The sequence below is a fragment of the Perognathus longimembris genome, chromosome 1 (genome assembly GCF_023159225.1).
Source record: "Perognathus longimembris pacificus isolate PPM17 chromosome 1, ASM2315922v1, whole genome shotgun sequence".
Taxonomy (NCBI): Eukaryota; Metazoa; Chordata; class Mammalia; order Rodentia; family Heteromyidae; genus Perognathus; species Perognathus longimembris.
Window position 1 is genome coordinate 50097428 of NC_063161.1, and position 13248 is coordinate 50110675.

The 13248-nt window shown below is 49.8% G+C and overlaps 1 protein-coding gene across 2 annotated transcripts; it reads left to right on the top strand.

Annotated features, from left to right (window-relative positions):
• Positions 1–357: 357 nt before the first annotated feature.
• On the top strand, positions 358–12105 carry Krt77 (keratin 77). Of its 2 annotated transcripts, XM_048363813.1 has the most exons (11): positions 358–670; positions 731–981; positions 4226–4440; positions 6571–6631; positions 7083–7178; positions 8051–8215; positions 9944–10069; positions 10186–10406; positions 10822–10856; positions 11501–11691; positions 11845–12105. In XM_048363813.1, the coding sequence occupies exons 1-11, from the start codon at positions 358–360 to the stop codon at positions 11920–11922; spliced, it is 1752 nt and encodes a 583-aa protein (XP_048219770.1). In that variant the 3' UTR covers positions 11923–12105. The 2 variants fall into 2 exon arrangements, with proteins under 2 accessions (XP_048219770.1, XP_048219769.1); XM_048363812.1 differs by having other exon boundaries at positions 358–981; positions 11501–11533; positions 11660–12105.
• Positions 12106–13248: the final 1143 nt, after the last annotated feature.

Sequence of the window (13248 nt, forward strand, 5' to 3'; positions counted from 1 at the left end):
AGAGATCAATGCATGATCTGGAGAAGAAACTCTACAGGAGTTTGCAGCAACTAGATGCTGAGAGATGATTGAAGTCCCATCTCTCAGTGGCCTGAGATAAGTGATAAATGATCAAGTTGGGGAAGTTTGTCTGCAATGTAATTTCTGCAATACATAGGTGTGAGGTTTCAAACAGATGTTACTGGCAGGCAAACTAAACAAATACTCCCCTCCCAGGATTCTGGGTGGCCCAGCCCAGCAGATATGTATATATAGGGACTGAGCCAGGCCTCTTGCAAAGGAGTCCTTGATCTCTGCCTCCATCCAGCTGGGTCCTTGCTCTTACTTGTGCTTGTGCCTCTGGTTGCTCCAGCAACCATGAGCCGCCAATTTAGTTCTCAGTCTGCATTTAGCTCAAGGAGCAGGCGGGCCTATAGCACCAGGTCTTCCTCAGGCTTTGGTGGTGGGAGTCGCACTCTCGTGTCTGTGGGTCAGGCCCGAGGGAGGTGTGGCGGTGGTGGTTATGGGGGCTATGGGTCGGGGTTTGGTTCTAGGAGCCTCTACAATCTGGGTGGCAGTAAAAGCATTTCCATGAACCTACTGGGGAGAAGCTCTAGTGGTTTCTGCCAGGGTAGGGGAGCAGGAGGAGGATTTGGAGGGGGCAGGGGCTTTGGAGGCGGTGGCTTTGGAGGTGGTGGCCTTGGGGCTGGTGGCTTAGGAGGCGGTGGCCTTGGGGCTGGTGGCTTCGGAGGTGGTGGCTTTGGAGGCAGCAGATTTGGAGGTGCTGGAGGGTTTGGGGGTCCTGGATTTGGAGCTAGTAATATGGGGTTTGGGGGCTTTGGTCCTTCTTACCCTCCAGGGGGTATCCATGAGGTGACTATTAACCAGAGCCTCTTAGAGCCACTTCACCTGCAAGTAGACCCTGAAATTCAGAGGGTGAAGACTCAGGAGCGGGAACAGATCAAGGTTCTCAACAACAAATTTGCCTCCTTCATCGACAAGGTGAGTACCTGAGGGCCAGGCCAGGTCTTGGATAGGAACTCTGGAAGCTCAGCACCACACTGTGCTATTTTACTTGGAGGATCGATGACAGTGACTTCCAGCTGTGTATGTACTGGGACCTCATGTAGGCTTATTGGAGGCTTTTTTTTTTTTTCTATTTTGCCCTTTTGGCAAGAGAGCAGGTGATCAGTGTGAAGATGTTCAATAGATATTCACTTTCTGTCTGCATCTGTGCACCAATGCATCTATCCATCCAGCCACATTCATGCACTTATCCACCTGTTTCTATATATTCCTTCTGCCTTCTATCTATATACTCCTCCAATATCATCTACCCACCCAGCCACACATACCTACCCCTTCCTTCTTGACTCTTTTTTTTTTGCCTGTCCTGGGCTTGAACTCAGGGCCTGAGCACTGTCCCTGGCTTCCTTTGCTCAAAGCTAGCACTCTACCACTTGAGCCACATCACCACTTCTGGCTTTTTCTGTATATGTGGTTCTGAGGTATCAAACTCAGGGCTTCATGCATGCTAGACAAGCACTCTACTACTAGGCCACATTCCCAGCCCTCTTCTTGACTCGTTTCTTCCCTCCATCTGTCCCAAACCTACACATCCATCCATCCATCCATCCATCCATCCATCCATCCATATTTACCTCCTCTCACCCATCCACATATACTTTTTTACACATATAACACTGCATTCATCCATCCATCAATCTACATACTCACCTATTCACCTATTCACCAAATTGCTCACCCATCTGCCCACCAACCCACAAATATTTACTAAGCATCTATTATATGCAACTGTACTAAATGCTATAGAAGTGACTATGACGTAACATTTTGCCCCCAGGAGCCTAGTATTTGAAGGGAAGAGAATTACACCAGTGTACAGAAAAGATGTTAATAGGTGTTGTAGTCTATGGACTGCCATAGCTCAAAGGAAGGTGCCATGAATTTACTTACTTAAATTTTGATTGTCTTTGAGAAGTTGTACAGAGGTGTTTCAATTTAACCTATCAATTTGTGAGCAGAATGCATCCTGATCAATGTCATCCCTTCTACTGACATGAACCCTTCTGCTAGATTCCTGGGAGGGTTTATACAGGACCCCTAGGTCTGACCTGAGTCTTGATAGAGGAAGAATAAAACAGGCTCCCAGGGCAGAAGTTCCTAGGCAGAAGGCATAAAAGCATGCCACCTTTAGGGAATTCCAAATAGTTAAAATTCCTGGAGAAAATGGCAGAACAGAGGAAGAGGGGAAGTGGCCAAGAAGATATAGAACTGGGGCAGGAACAGCAGACAGGGCCTTGGAGAATGCCCTGGAGAGTAGGGCTTCCAGGTACAAGGTAGCATTTTGTCTGAGCCCCTGTGACATGGGGATGTGGGTAGAGGTCAAGGTACAGGAAGTTTGGTTTCCGTTCATTCCCTTATGGTGTCACCTCTAAGGATCATGAGGATCTGAGGATCATGCCAGGTGGCCTCTGGCATGGAAGGGAGATTTCTGATTGGCTTCCAAGCTAGTCTTCTTGCCTTCCCTCTTAATCCTGGCACAACCCATTCTCAACACTCCAGCATAGTCATCCTTTAAAAGCATGGCATATGCTTCTTCATTAAATGCTCCCCTTGGTTTCAGTCTCAGGTGAAATAAATACAGAATCCCATAAAGCCTGATATGGTTAGGCCCCGTAACCACATCTGCTGCCACCAGATTCTTTCTTTTGATCCCCACAGTGTTACTGTTGGGGAACACACAGCTATAGTGAACATAGAATTGGCCTTTCCACTCCCCAGGAGTGCCAGCACAGGGCAAAAATAATTTCTCCCAAGGGTGTTACTGGGCTATGCCAACAAGCCTGTGAGAGCTGCCTGCCTGATGTCTTGCTTTAGTACAGCAAGTGAAAATGAGCCATGAGAAACAGGGCTCTCTGAACACATTAGCAAGGGCTGGACCCATACATGGGCAGAGTCTCAGGGGCTGGGGGATTCTGGGTACCTTCCTCAGTGCCATAGCCAAAGGCATTGTCTATGGTGGTTCATGCCTGTAATCCTAGCTACCCAGAAAGCTGAGAACTGAGGATCATGGTTTGAAGCCAGGCTTGGCAGGAAGGTCCGTGAGACAATTATTTCTTTTTTTTTTTTTTTGGCCAGTCCTGGGCCTTGGACTCAGGGCCTGAGCACTGTCCCTGGCTTCTTCCCGCTCAAGGCTAGCACTCTGCCACTTGAGCCACAGCGCCGCTTCTGGCCGTTTTCTGTATATGTGGTGCTGGGGAATCGAACCTAGGGCCTCGTGTATCCAAGGCAGGCACTCTTGCCACTAGGCTATATCCCCAGCCCCCGACAATTATTTCTAATTAACAAAAACACTGGAATGGGCTATGGATCAAGGTATAGAGCACTGGCCTCGAGAAAGAAAAAAAAAAAAAAAGCTCAGGGCCAATGCTCAGGCTCTGAGTTTAAGCCCTAGGACTACATTGGCGCGCACCAGGCAAGCTTGGTAAGGAATCAGCTTTGCTTTTTTTTTTTTTTTTGCGCCAGTACTGGGGCTTGATCTCAGGGCCTGGGCACTGACCCTGAGCTTCTTTTGCTCAAAGTGAGCACTCTACCACTTGAGCCACAGTGCCACTTCCAGCTTTTTAGGTGCTTAATTGGAGATGAGAGTCTCGTGGACTTTTTTCTGCCCTGGCTAGATTTGAATAGCAATCCTCAGATCTCAGCCTCCTGAGTAGCTAGGATTACAGGCTTGAGTCACTGGTGCCTGGCCAGCAATCAGTTTTAATATTCCAAGTGCAGTTGTTTCTCCCCTCTCGTTTCTTCCAATCCTCAATCATATAACAGATGCAGAACTGAAAGAGAAAGGAGCCTTGTGTCTTTTGGGTTTCAGAACTTCCCCACCACTCTGTACTTGTGTTGTTGTGGATCAACTAAGCGTAGGGGTGAGCATGCTATGATGTAAGGAGTTGCATGGGAACAAAAGAGGCACTTAGGGGGAGTAAATGCACCTTCAAATCCTGATTGGGCTCAGTATTCCTTTTAGGCAAGCTGACCTTAGAGCCAGAGGTCACCATCAGAATCCACTTCCTGTGTGTGGGGCCCTGGTCCCAGAGAAGGGGCAGCTCTGTGACCCCTGGTGGAGCCATCCTGATTCTTTGAGGTCTTGTAGAGTTGCTAACCCCCCACTGCAGGGGAGCTAGGCTGGCCACAGCCTGAGGTGGACTGGGATCCTTGCTCTTAGGTTCGATTCCTGGAGCAGCAGAATCAGGTGCTGCAGACGAAATGGGAGCTGCTGCAGCAAGTGAACATCTCAACGCGGACCAGCAACCTGGAGCCCCTCCTGGAGAGCTACATCAGTGAGCTGCGGAGGCAGGTGGATGCCCTCAATACCGAGCAGATGCGCCAGAACTCAGAGATCAGGAGCATGCAGGACGTCGTGGAAGACTATAAGAACAAGTAAGGCCACAGGCGGGGCAGAGGGCTGGGGAGAAGCGTGGCAGGGAACCAATTCCCAGAGGCAAGACATTCTGCGTCAGGGTTGAGGTATGAGAGGTGGGGCTGGAGCCATGGTGGGTCTGTTCTGCACACCTGGGGGGGGGGCACCATTTGCATGTGGCAGCATACAGTAGGTGCTTCAACACCTGTAATCTTAGCTACTCCAGAGGCTGAGATCTGAGGATTGTTGTTCAAAGCCAGCCCTGGCTGTCAAGTTTGTGAGAACCTCTTCTCCAATTAACTACAAAAAAAAAAAAAAAAAAAAGCTGGAAGTGGAGGTGTGGCTCAGGTAATAGAGTCAGCCTTGAGGGAAAAAGCTCAGGGACAGTGCCCAGGCCCTGAATTCAAGCCCTAGTACCAGCGCGTGTGCGCACACACACACATACACACAGACATACACACACACACACACACAAATTATACTGGATGGGGAAGGACAGCATAGCTTTATGGATGTTGGAAACAAATAAGCCCTGCCTAAGAGTTCATCTCTTTTAAACTTCAAATTCTCACATTAGTAAAGAGGGGGTAGCGAGTCTCATCCTTGTTAAATATTGTGATGAAGGGATGTGGGGTTCTCACACTTCAGCGTGCATCAGCTTGTTGAAATCAGGTTGTTGAGCCCCACCCCAGGGTCTCTGATTCAGTAGGTCTGGGAGAGGGCCAGAGTGATTGCATCTTAACATGTTTCCTAGGGGTGCAGGATAATGCTGGTGGATTGGGGAACTACACTTTGAGGACCACTGCTTTAGATGAAATTATGCTTAATATGTTCACAGTACTCTGCCCGCATGCACTAAAGCACTCAGTACTGGAAGCAGTTATTACTACTATAATGGCAAGGGTGACCTCCCTCCCTCTCTCCCTCCTTTCCTCGCTCTTTCTCCTTTCCTCTCTCCCACCCTCTTCTTTCCTCCCCTATGGATGCTTACTGTGTTGGTCCCCTGGAGAGTCAAAGGTGTGAGTCACCAAGGGAAAAGTAAACCTCACACCAGAGATGCCAAAGGGCATGACTACAGGTGAAATATTTTTTTTTCTTAAAAGTTTAGTGAAGTCTGAATGTCGATGGCTCAAGCCTATAATCCTAGTTATTCAGGAGGTGATGAGGAGGAGGCTCACCATTCTAGGCTACCCCACTCCCTAGGCAAAAATGTTTGTGAGACCCCACTTCAACAGGAACAAGTTGGGCATGGCTGTATAATGCCTGTCATCCCAGCTACAGCAGACAGCATAAATAGGAGAATCCTAAGCCAAAAGCAAGATCCTATTGGAAAACTAATCAGAGCAAAGAGAGCAGGAGGTGTGGCTCAAGTGGGAGAGTGCCTGCTTAGCAAGTGTAAAGCCTTGTGTTCAAACCCCAGTTCTGCCACAAAAAAATGTTAGCAGAAGTGATGGTTACTGGGCACCAATGGCTTATGCCTGTAATCCTAGATATTCAGGAGGCTGAGATTTGATCACAGTTCAAAGCCAGCCTGGGTAGAAAAGTCTGTGAGACACTTATCTCCAATTAACCAGTAAAAAGTCAAAAGTGGAGCTCATGAGATAGAGCACCAGCCTTGAGTGAAAAAGCCAAGGGACAGTGTTCAGGCCTATGAGATAGAGCACCAGCCTTGAGTGAAAAAGCCAAGGGACAGTGTTCAGGCCTATCTGTCTGTCTATGTTTATAGATCTCTCTCTCTCTCTCTCTCTCTCTCTCTTTCTCTCTCTCTATATATATACATTCATATCTCTCTATATATGCATGTATATATAAATAGGTATATATAAAGTAGCTAATTCATGTTCTTAAGTTAAAAAACAGATTGAGTCTGCCACACTTACAAAGGTAGCACATCAGGATGAAAATGGGCATTCGGGGGACATTCTGTGTGGCCCTGGGCTTTCCATGTTGGGTCTCTACCCCCCTGTTGACTTGGAGAGTTAGGAGATGTCACTGGTAGCACCAGGCCCTGGTGTCATGAGCAGGGCTAAGTCCAAGGCAGTGGAAGTTTGTGTGTGTGTGTGGAAATCTGAGCTTTCTTTTATGCAAAGAAGCCTCAGGGAGCCAAAGGCAGCCCAACAGCCTGTCCCTGCTTCTTGCCTCCCACACAGGTATGAAGAAGAAATCAACAAGAGGACCCACGCTGAGAATGACTTTGTGGTTCTGAAGAAGGTGAGGGCCGGGGGAGCCCTGAGGGGGGCTGTGGATATATGAGCCTGGGTGGAGTGAGAGATCTTTGGACAAGGTGGCTTCTGAGGCCAGCGTGGGGCATGTGACCCAGACATGGGGTCCTTCCCCGAAGAAGTCTGAGCCTCACCTTCATGTGACTCTGTGAGGATGCTCCAGTCTTACGGCTCCAGGTTTCTGAAAGAGAAACGAAACAAGTGCTTCAGTGTTGGTTATGGTGGCCTTGAGATATGGGAAGGGAGCAGGGGTTCTGGCTGTGGCTGTCTGAGCCATGGAGGTTGGCATCCTTTCTCAAAGCCAGTTCTCAGGGCCTGGACTTGAATGAGGTGATCACATTTTAGGAAGTGAAGCCGGGGAAGCTGTGCCCCTTGTCTGGGTCACCAGTGAGCTGGTGAGCCTGGGTGCTAAAGTCAAACCGTCTTTGCTTGCTGCCCAGGACGTGGATGCCGCTTACATGGGCAAAGCGGACCTGCAGTCCAAAGTGGATACCTTGTATGGGGAGATCAGCTTCCTGAAATTCTTTTATGAAACGGTGAGTTCGGCCTTTAAAAGAAACTCCTTCCTTTTCTCTCATCCTGGGTTGGAGGAGAAGAGGCCTGAAATCCAACACAGTCTACCAGGGGCTCATCTGTCCTGTCACCCCAACTCTGAGGGCCTGGGTCAGTCAACCTACCAACCTCAATCCCTCAGGGATCCTGATGGGGGATTGTCCCTGTTCTTGGCTCCCAGTATGTCTGGGACATGAAATGAACACCAGGACATATTGGGACAAAAACAAGCAGAAATCTTCATGCATTCCAGGTTGCTAGCAAGCTGTAGGAGATAAGAATAGGGATCTTAGAGGGGGTGAAGTATGCTCACCCTGCCCTCCTGTCTGCTGGGTCTAACTTGGTGATCCACACTCTTGGCTGGGTGCTTGTTAAGCTCAACTTATGGGGATCTCCATTTTATAACAAATAGGAAGTGAGACATTAAGTCACCCACTTGGTGGCTCCTTAGCTTGTCAGTGGCCCTACAATCAGACCCTTCCCCAGTGTCTCTGAGAGCTTATGTGACTTCAAGGAGCTAGTGTACCTGTCAGAGGGCCCTGCTCAAGATGGAAGCCAAACCATAGGAAGAGCAGGACAGAGGGTACAGGAGAGGTATGATGGGGAGAGGCCGGGAGCTCAGGCTTCTTCAGCTCTCCTGGAGGCCGAACCTGGGCTCCATTATCTTCAGTTGAGATAACTGAGATTCTCCATACAATTCAAAGACCATCTCCCCCTACCCCCTTTTCCCCAACTGCAAGATTCCCTCCTAGTCCAGGCTTTGGCCTCCCCAGAGAAATGTGATGGAGCAGAGGAGGGATACTGAGACTCTGGGATGAGAGTAGAAGGATTCCCCTGACTCCTCCATGACTTGCAGGAGCTGTCCCAGATGCAGACCCACATCAGTGATACCAATGTGGTCCTGTCTATGGACAATAACCGCTCCCTGGACCTGGATAGCATCATTGATGCCGTGCGTGTTGAGTATGAGATGATTGCACAGCGAAGCAAGGACGAAGCGGAGGCCTTGTACCAGACCAAGGTGAGCTCTGCCCATGAGATGTTCATCCTCAGAACAAACAAACAGATCCTTCACAGAACTTGCCACTGTCCGCTCAGGTATCACTGGGCATATTGGTGACAGAAACTTAGGAAATCATAGATAGGGATTACCCATAATTTAAGAGTTTCTTCCAGTTCTCTGTTGCAGATAGTTTTGGGGAAATCATAGGTGCTAGGCACCATACAAACTTTTTTTTCTTTGTTGGTGCCAGTATTGAGGTTTGCACTTAGAACCTCATGCTGTTGCTTGGCTTTTTTGTTCAAGGCTGGTACTTTACCATGAGTCATACCTCCACTTCCAGCTTTTTCCTGGTTACTAGGAGTTAGGAGTCTTATGGATTTTTCTGTCCAGATTGGCTTAGAACCCTAATCCTCAGATCTCAACCTCAGAGCAGCTAGGATTACAAGTGTCTGGCTTCACATAAATGCTTTATAAAAATATTTAACAGATTATGAGATTGCATAATTTTCCTACTTAAATACCTAGGTAGGTTCAATCTTTGCTCTTAACCACTAAAATGTTATTTTTGCTTTCTCATCACGGTATTGATTAAAACAGTCTTGAACTTTTTTTCCTTTCTATGACACTAAATATTCGGTAGCATTTTTTTTGTCAGTTCCTTAGTTTGCTTTAATTGCCACTGTCTTTAGGCTACAGAATCAGTAGCATTTTTATCAGCATGCAATTCCATTATAAGACCAACACTTCACCTACTAGATGAATGTATGAATTTATGTATAGCTATGTCTTTGGTAATTTCTTTGTTGTAAGTTGACCCGGGCCTTTGTGGATGGTGGAGACTCTATAGTTGGAGAAACAAAGGCTGGCAACCCAGTCACTAAATTCTGACTGACTGGGACTTTGTGACTGGGACTTGCCATTCTGGGCTGCAATGGGTTTGGACATCAGACTGGGGAGGTACTCAGCAGTAAAAATATCAAATTGAACATTCTCTCTAGTCAACTCTCCCCACACTCACCATGTCCTATGGGTAGAGTTCTGATGTGTGGGGGGAGGAGGGGACAGACAGAGAGAGAGACAGAGATGAGAGAGGAGGGACAGAGAGAGATGAAAAAGAGGAGAGATAGGAAAAGAAAAGGCAGGGACAAGGGAAAAGGGAAGAGAGAGAGGAATTGGGGAGAAGGGGGAAAGGAGGGGAGGAGAGAGGGAGGAAGGGAGAGAGGGAAGGGAGAGGTGGAGGGAAAGAAGGAGAGGTGGAGGGAAAGAAGAGGAGGGAGAGAGGGAGGGAGGAGGACAGAGAGATTGAGGAGTATGTGGACCATGCTGAGGGCCTCTGAGGACAGGAAGACTTGTTTGCTAGGAGAATTACCTGAAAGAGGTAAGAAGGACTATGATGGGATGGAAAAAAAAAATGAGAGGCCCAGTATGACTAAGGTAGGACGAGTACAAAAGCCTGGGTATGTAAAGAAGGAAGTAATAGGGCTCAAAAAGCAGATTTGTCTGGCTGGGGTATGATCCTGCCCAGAGAATGGTGGGAAGGAGGGAGGACTGGCTTAGAGGTGCGTGTTTTTGTGTGTGTTTGCATCTCAGGTGAGAGGTGTGATTGTGTATGTGTGTCTGAGGACCACAGCTCTGGGTAGGCTTCTTCTGGAACTTCCCAAGGGAGAGCAGTGCAGCCCATTCCTCTCCCAGAGTTGCTCACAGGGAGCAGCAGGTGCTGACTGTGATGCTACCTTTGACCCTTAGTACCAGGAACTCCAAATCACAGCAGGGAGGCATGGAGATGACCTCAAGAACACCAAGATGGAGATTTCTGAGCTCAACCGCACCATCCAGAGGCTGCAGGCAGAGATCGGCAACGTCAAGAAGCAGGTGGGATGGGTACTCAGGGTGTGTTGAGTAGACACGCTGCCTCCCACAATGCCTTGCTGGATCAGGCTCCTGAAAACTCAACACCCTTGTGTTTCTCTAAACCATCCCTGATGTAGATTGAACAGATGCACTCTGCCATTGGGGAGGCAGAGGAGAGGGGAGAGCATGCCCTCCAGGATGCAAAGCAGAAGCTGCAGGAAATGGATGAGGCCCTCCAGCAATCCAAGGAGGATCTGGCCCGACTGCTGCGAGACTACCAAGCCATGCTGGGGGCCAAGCTGTCCTTGGATGTGGAGATTGCCACCTACCGCAAACTCCTGGAGTGTGAGGAGAGCAGGTGGGTGTGGCAGCCGTGATTCCTGGCAAAGCCGGATGCACTATTTGGAGAGAAGAGAATTCTTCCAGTGTTCTGGGAAGACTGGTAACCCAGGATGAGAAGTGTTTGAGTTAGAGGGAGAGGATGTGGGACTTGGGAGGATGGGGGTGCAAAGCCATTGTGTCATCTACTCTCCACCCTCCAAGTACCAGGTCTCTATACCTGAACCCAAGGCATTGCAGCCAGCTGTGGCCCCGATGCTAAAAGGTTTCACATGCGTGCTGGCCCCAAGGCTCCCTGTCCTCTGAGGTTGGGGGGGGGGGGGTGACTGACTTTCCCTTTCACTCTTACATCCCTGTATGTCTCTAGGCTGCTGCTTCCTGCTAGTGTCTTCAGGCTTCCCAGGCCTGGCTGATGTTTGTATTTTCATTTTCAGGATGTCTGGAGAGCTGCAGGACCATGTGAGCATATGTAAGTACCACTAGAGTCCAGAGATAAACACTAGTTGGTGCTGAGCAAGAGGGTAAGCTGAGGAACAGGGGCCAGGAGACCAGTAGGGAACTGGCAGCTGACATTTTCGTTTTCAGTCCCCTCTCCAAAGAACAGCACATCACTGAAAATCCTGTTGGAATCGATGCTTATGATCTCAGCTCTGCTCATCTTAATTTCTAATGATACTCAATAAGCAACAGTGGTTAAAATGAGTAGGGTATCTATTCAGTAAACAATGAATAGACACTTCAAAGTGTACCACCACCATTTTTTTTTTTTAAGGAAAAAACTAGCTTAGTTAGCCAGGTGCTGGTGGCTTACACCTGTGTAATTCTAGCTACTCAGGAGGCTGAGATCTAATGATTCAGGTTCAAAGCCAATTAGATCCTACCTCTCAAGTAGCTGGGATTACAGGCCTGAGCCACCCAAGCAAGCCTGAAGGATGCTCATTTTTAAAGTCACTTCTGGTTTGTGTACCTGCAAGCTGGGTGTGTCACCAGGGATCAAGGATGTAGGGGGCTGCAAGGAGAAGGGTGGGTGCCGCGGGGCCCCCTACCCGCCGAATCTGACCCTTCGGTCCTGTCTCCCCCTCCCCCGCCCCCTTTGCCAACTTCCAACCCCAGCGGTGCATAGCAGTCAAACCACCATGAGCGGCAGCAGCAGCAGCGGCGGCGGCGGAAGTTACGGAGGCGGGGCTTCCCGAGGGGGCGGCGGCGGAGGTTACGGAGGCGGGGCTTCCCGAGGGGGCGGTGGCGGAGGTTACGGAGGCGGGGCTTCCCGAGCGGGTGGCGGCGGCGGAAGTTATGGAGGCGGAGTCTCCCGAGGGGGCGGCGGCGGCGGCGGCGGCGGCGGCGGCGGCGGCGGCGGCGGCGGCGGCGGAAGTTATGGAGGCGGGGCCTCTCGTGGGGGCGGCGGCGGCAGCGCCGGCGGGAGCTACGGCGGCGGAAGTAGCAAAAGCAGCAGCAAGTTTGGGGGCGGCGGCGGCGGTCGGACGCAGATTATCCAGACGTCCACCAGCAGCTCCCGCAGGCGTGTGATGGAGTAGAACCCGCTCGCGCGCGCGTCTTGTCCCCCCCTTGCTCCCTTCACCCCGTGGGCCTGCGGGCTCCCTCTGCTCCCCTCCCCTCCCTCCCCCGGCTCCCCTCTCGCTTTCCTTTTCCTGATTTTGGGGTGGGTGGGGGGTGTCTCAGATGTTGTGCCAAGAAATTCAGCTTTAGGTGCTGGAAGCAGGGTGAGTAAGTCACCCCCTACCCTCCCCCCCCCCCCGAGCTGCAGTTGGCTTTGGAGGGGGTGTCACTGTCACAGTCAAGCCACATTCCCAGTCCGGGCTCCTAGCTTCTGGCCTGGCCCCTCATTCTTGAGGGACACTCGGAAGCCTAGGTCAGTGAGGAGGACAAAGGGGCCTGCAGAGTATCCACAAGGGTGGCTGGATGGGTAATCGAGGGAGAGTTTATGTGGACTATACCCCAGGCTACCTTTCCTGCCCCTGGGCAGCTCTAGGGGTGGAGAAGCTGGTTTCTAGGCAAGCTGGCTTGGCAAGGGGAAACCTCTGCACCAAGGACCAATGTCCACCTCCGTAGTCTTGTGGCTTTTGATGGTGGGTGTTGGGTCATTCATTGTCTACCTCTGATACTCGTAGGTTATGCCTTGTCTTGAGTCTGTCTCATGAAGCATTATCCCCAGGGTCCTTGCTTTGTTGGGAGTGGGGAAGTGACTGGCAGTTAGGTTCTTCTGTTTTACTCCTTCCTGGCAGTTCCAGTTTTTGAAGCCTGCCCCTTCCTGAATAATGGCTTATACTGAGAGTTGGCCCAACGAGCTGGGCACCCGCAGCCCCCATCTGGTGCTGGGGATCCAGGAACATGAGATGATGACTTGGGTTTCATGAGTGTTCTGCTCTTGAGCAAATCTGGAGCTGGCCTATTAGTGGCAGGCAGGTTAATCCTTTTACCCAGCCCTTCATAAGTCCCTGTACTTTCTGTTGTCTATGACTCTGAGCACTTTGTGAGACCTACCCTCCTAATTTCGGGTTTTATGTAATATGCCCAAAGGGAAGAGTATTAACCAATGATCAACTGAAAGGGGGGAGGGGGAAGAGAGAGAGAAAGAGAGAGAGAGAGAGCGCCTTTGAGACATCTGGGAGTTCCCTGGGGAGGGCTTGTGACTTCATTTCCAAATTGAAAGCTGTACCTTGAAGGCTTTGGCATGTCTGCTCTTTCTACAATAAAATTTTCCTGTGATGTCAAACTGATATAGTCAGAGGTGAGTTATTTCTTTAGTTTCTTTGGGTCTTCAAAACACTTCATATTTGGGAGATTAAAGTTGATTACTTTTTCATTCACAATACACAATCACACCCTAAGGACATGCTAAG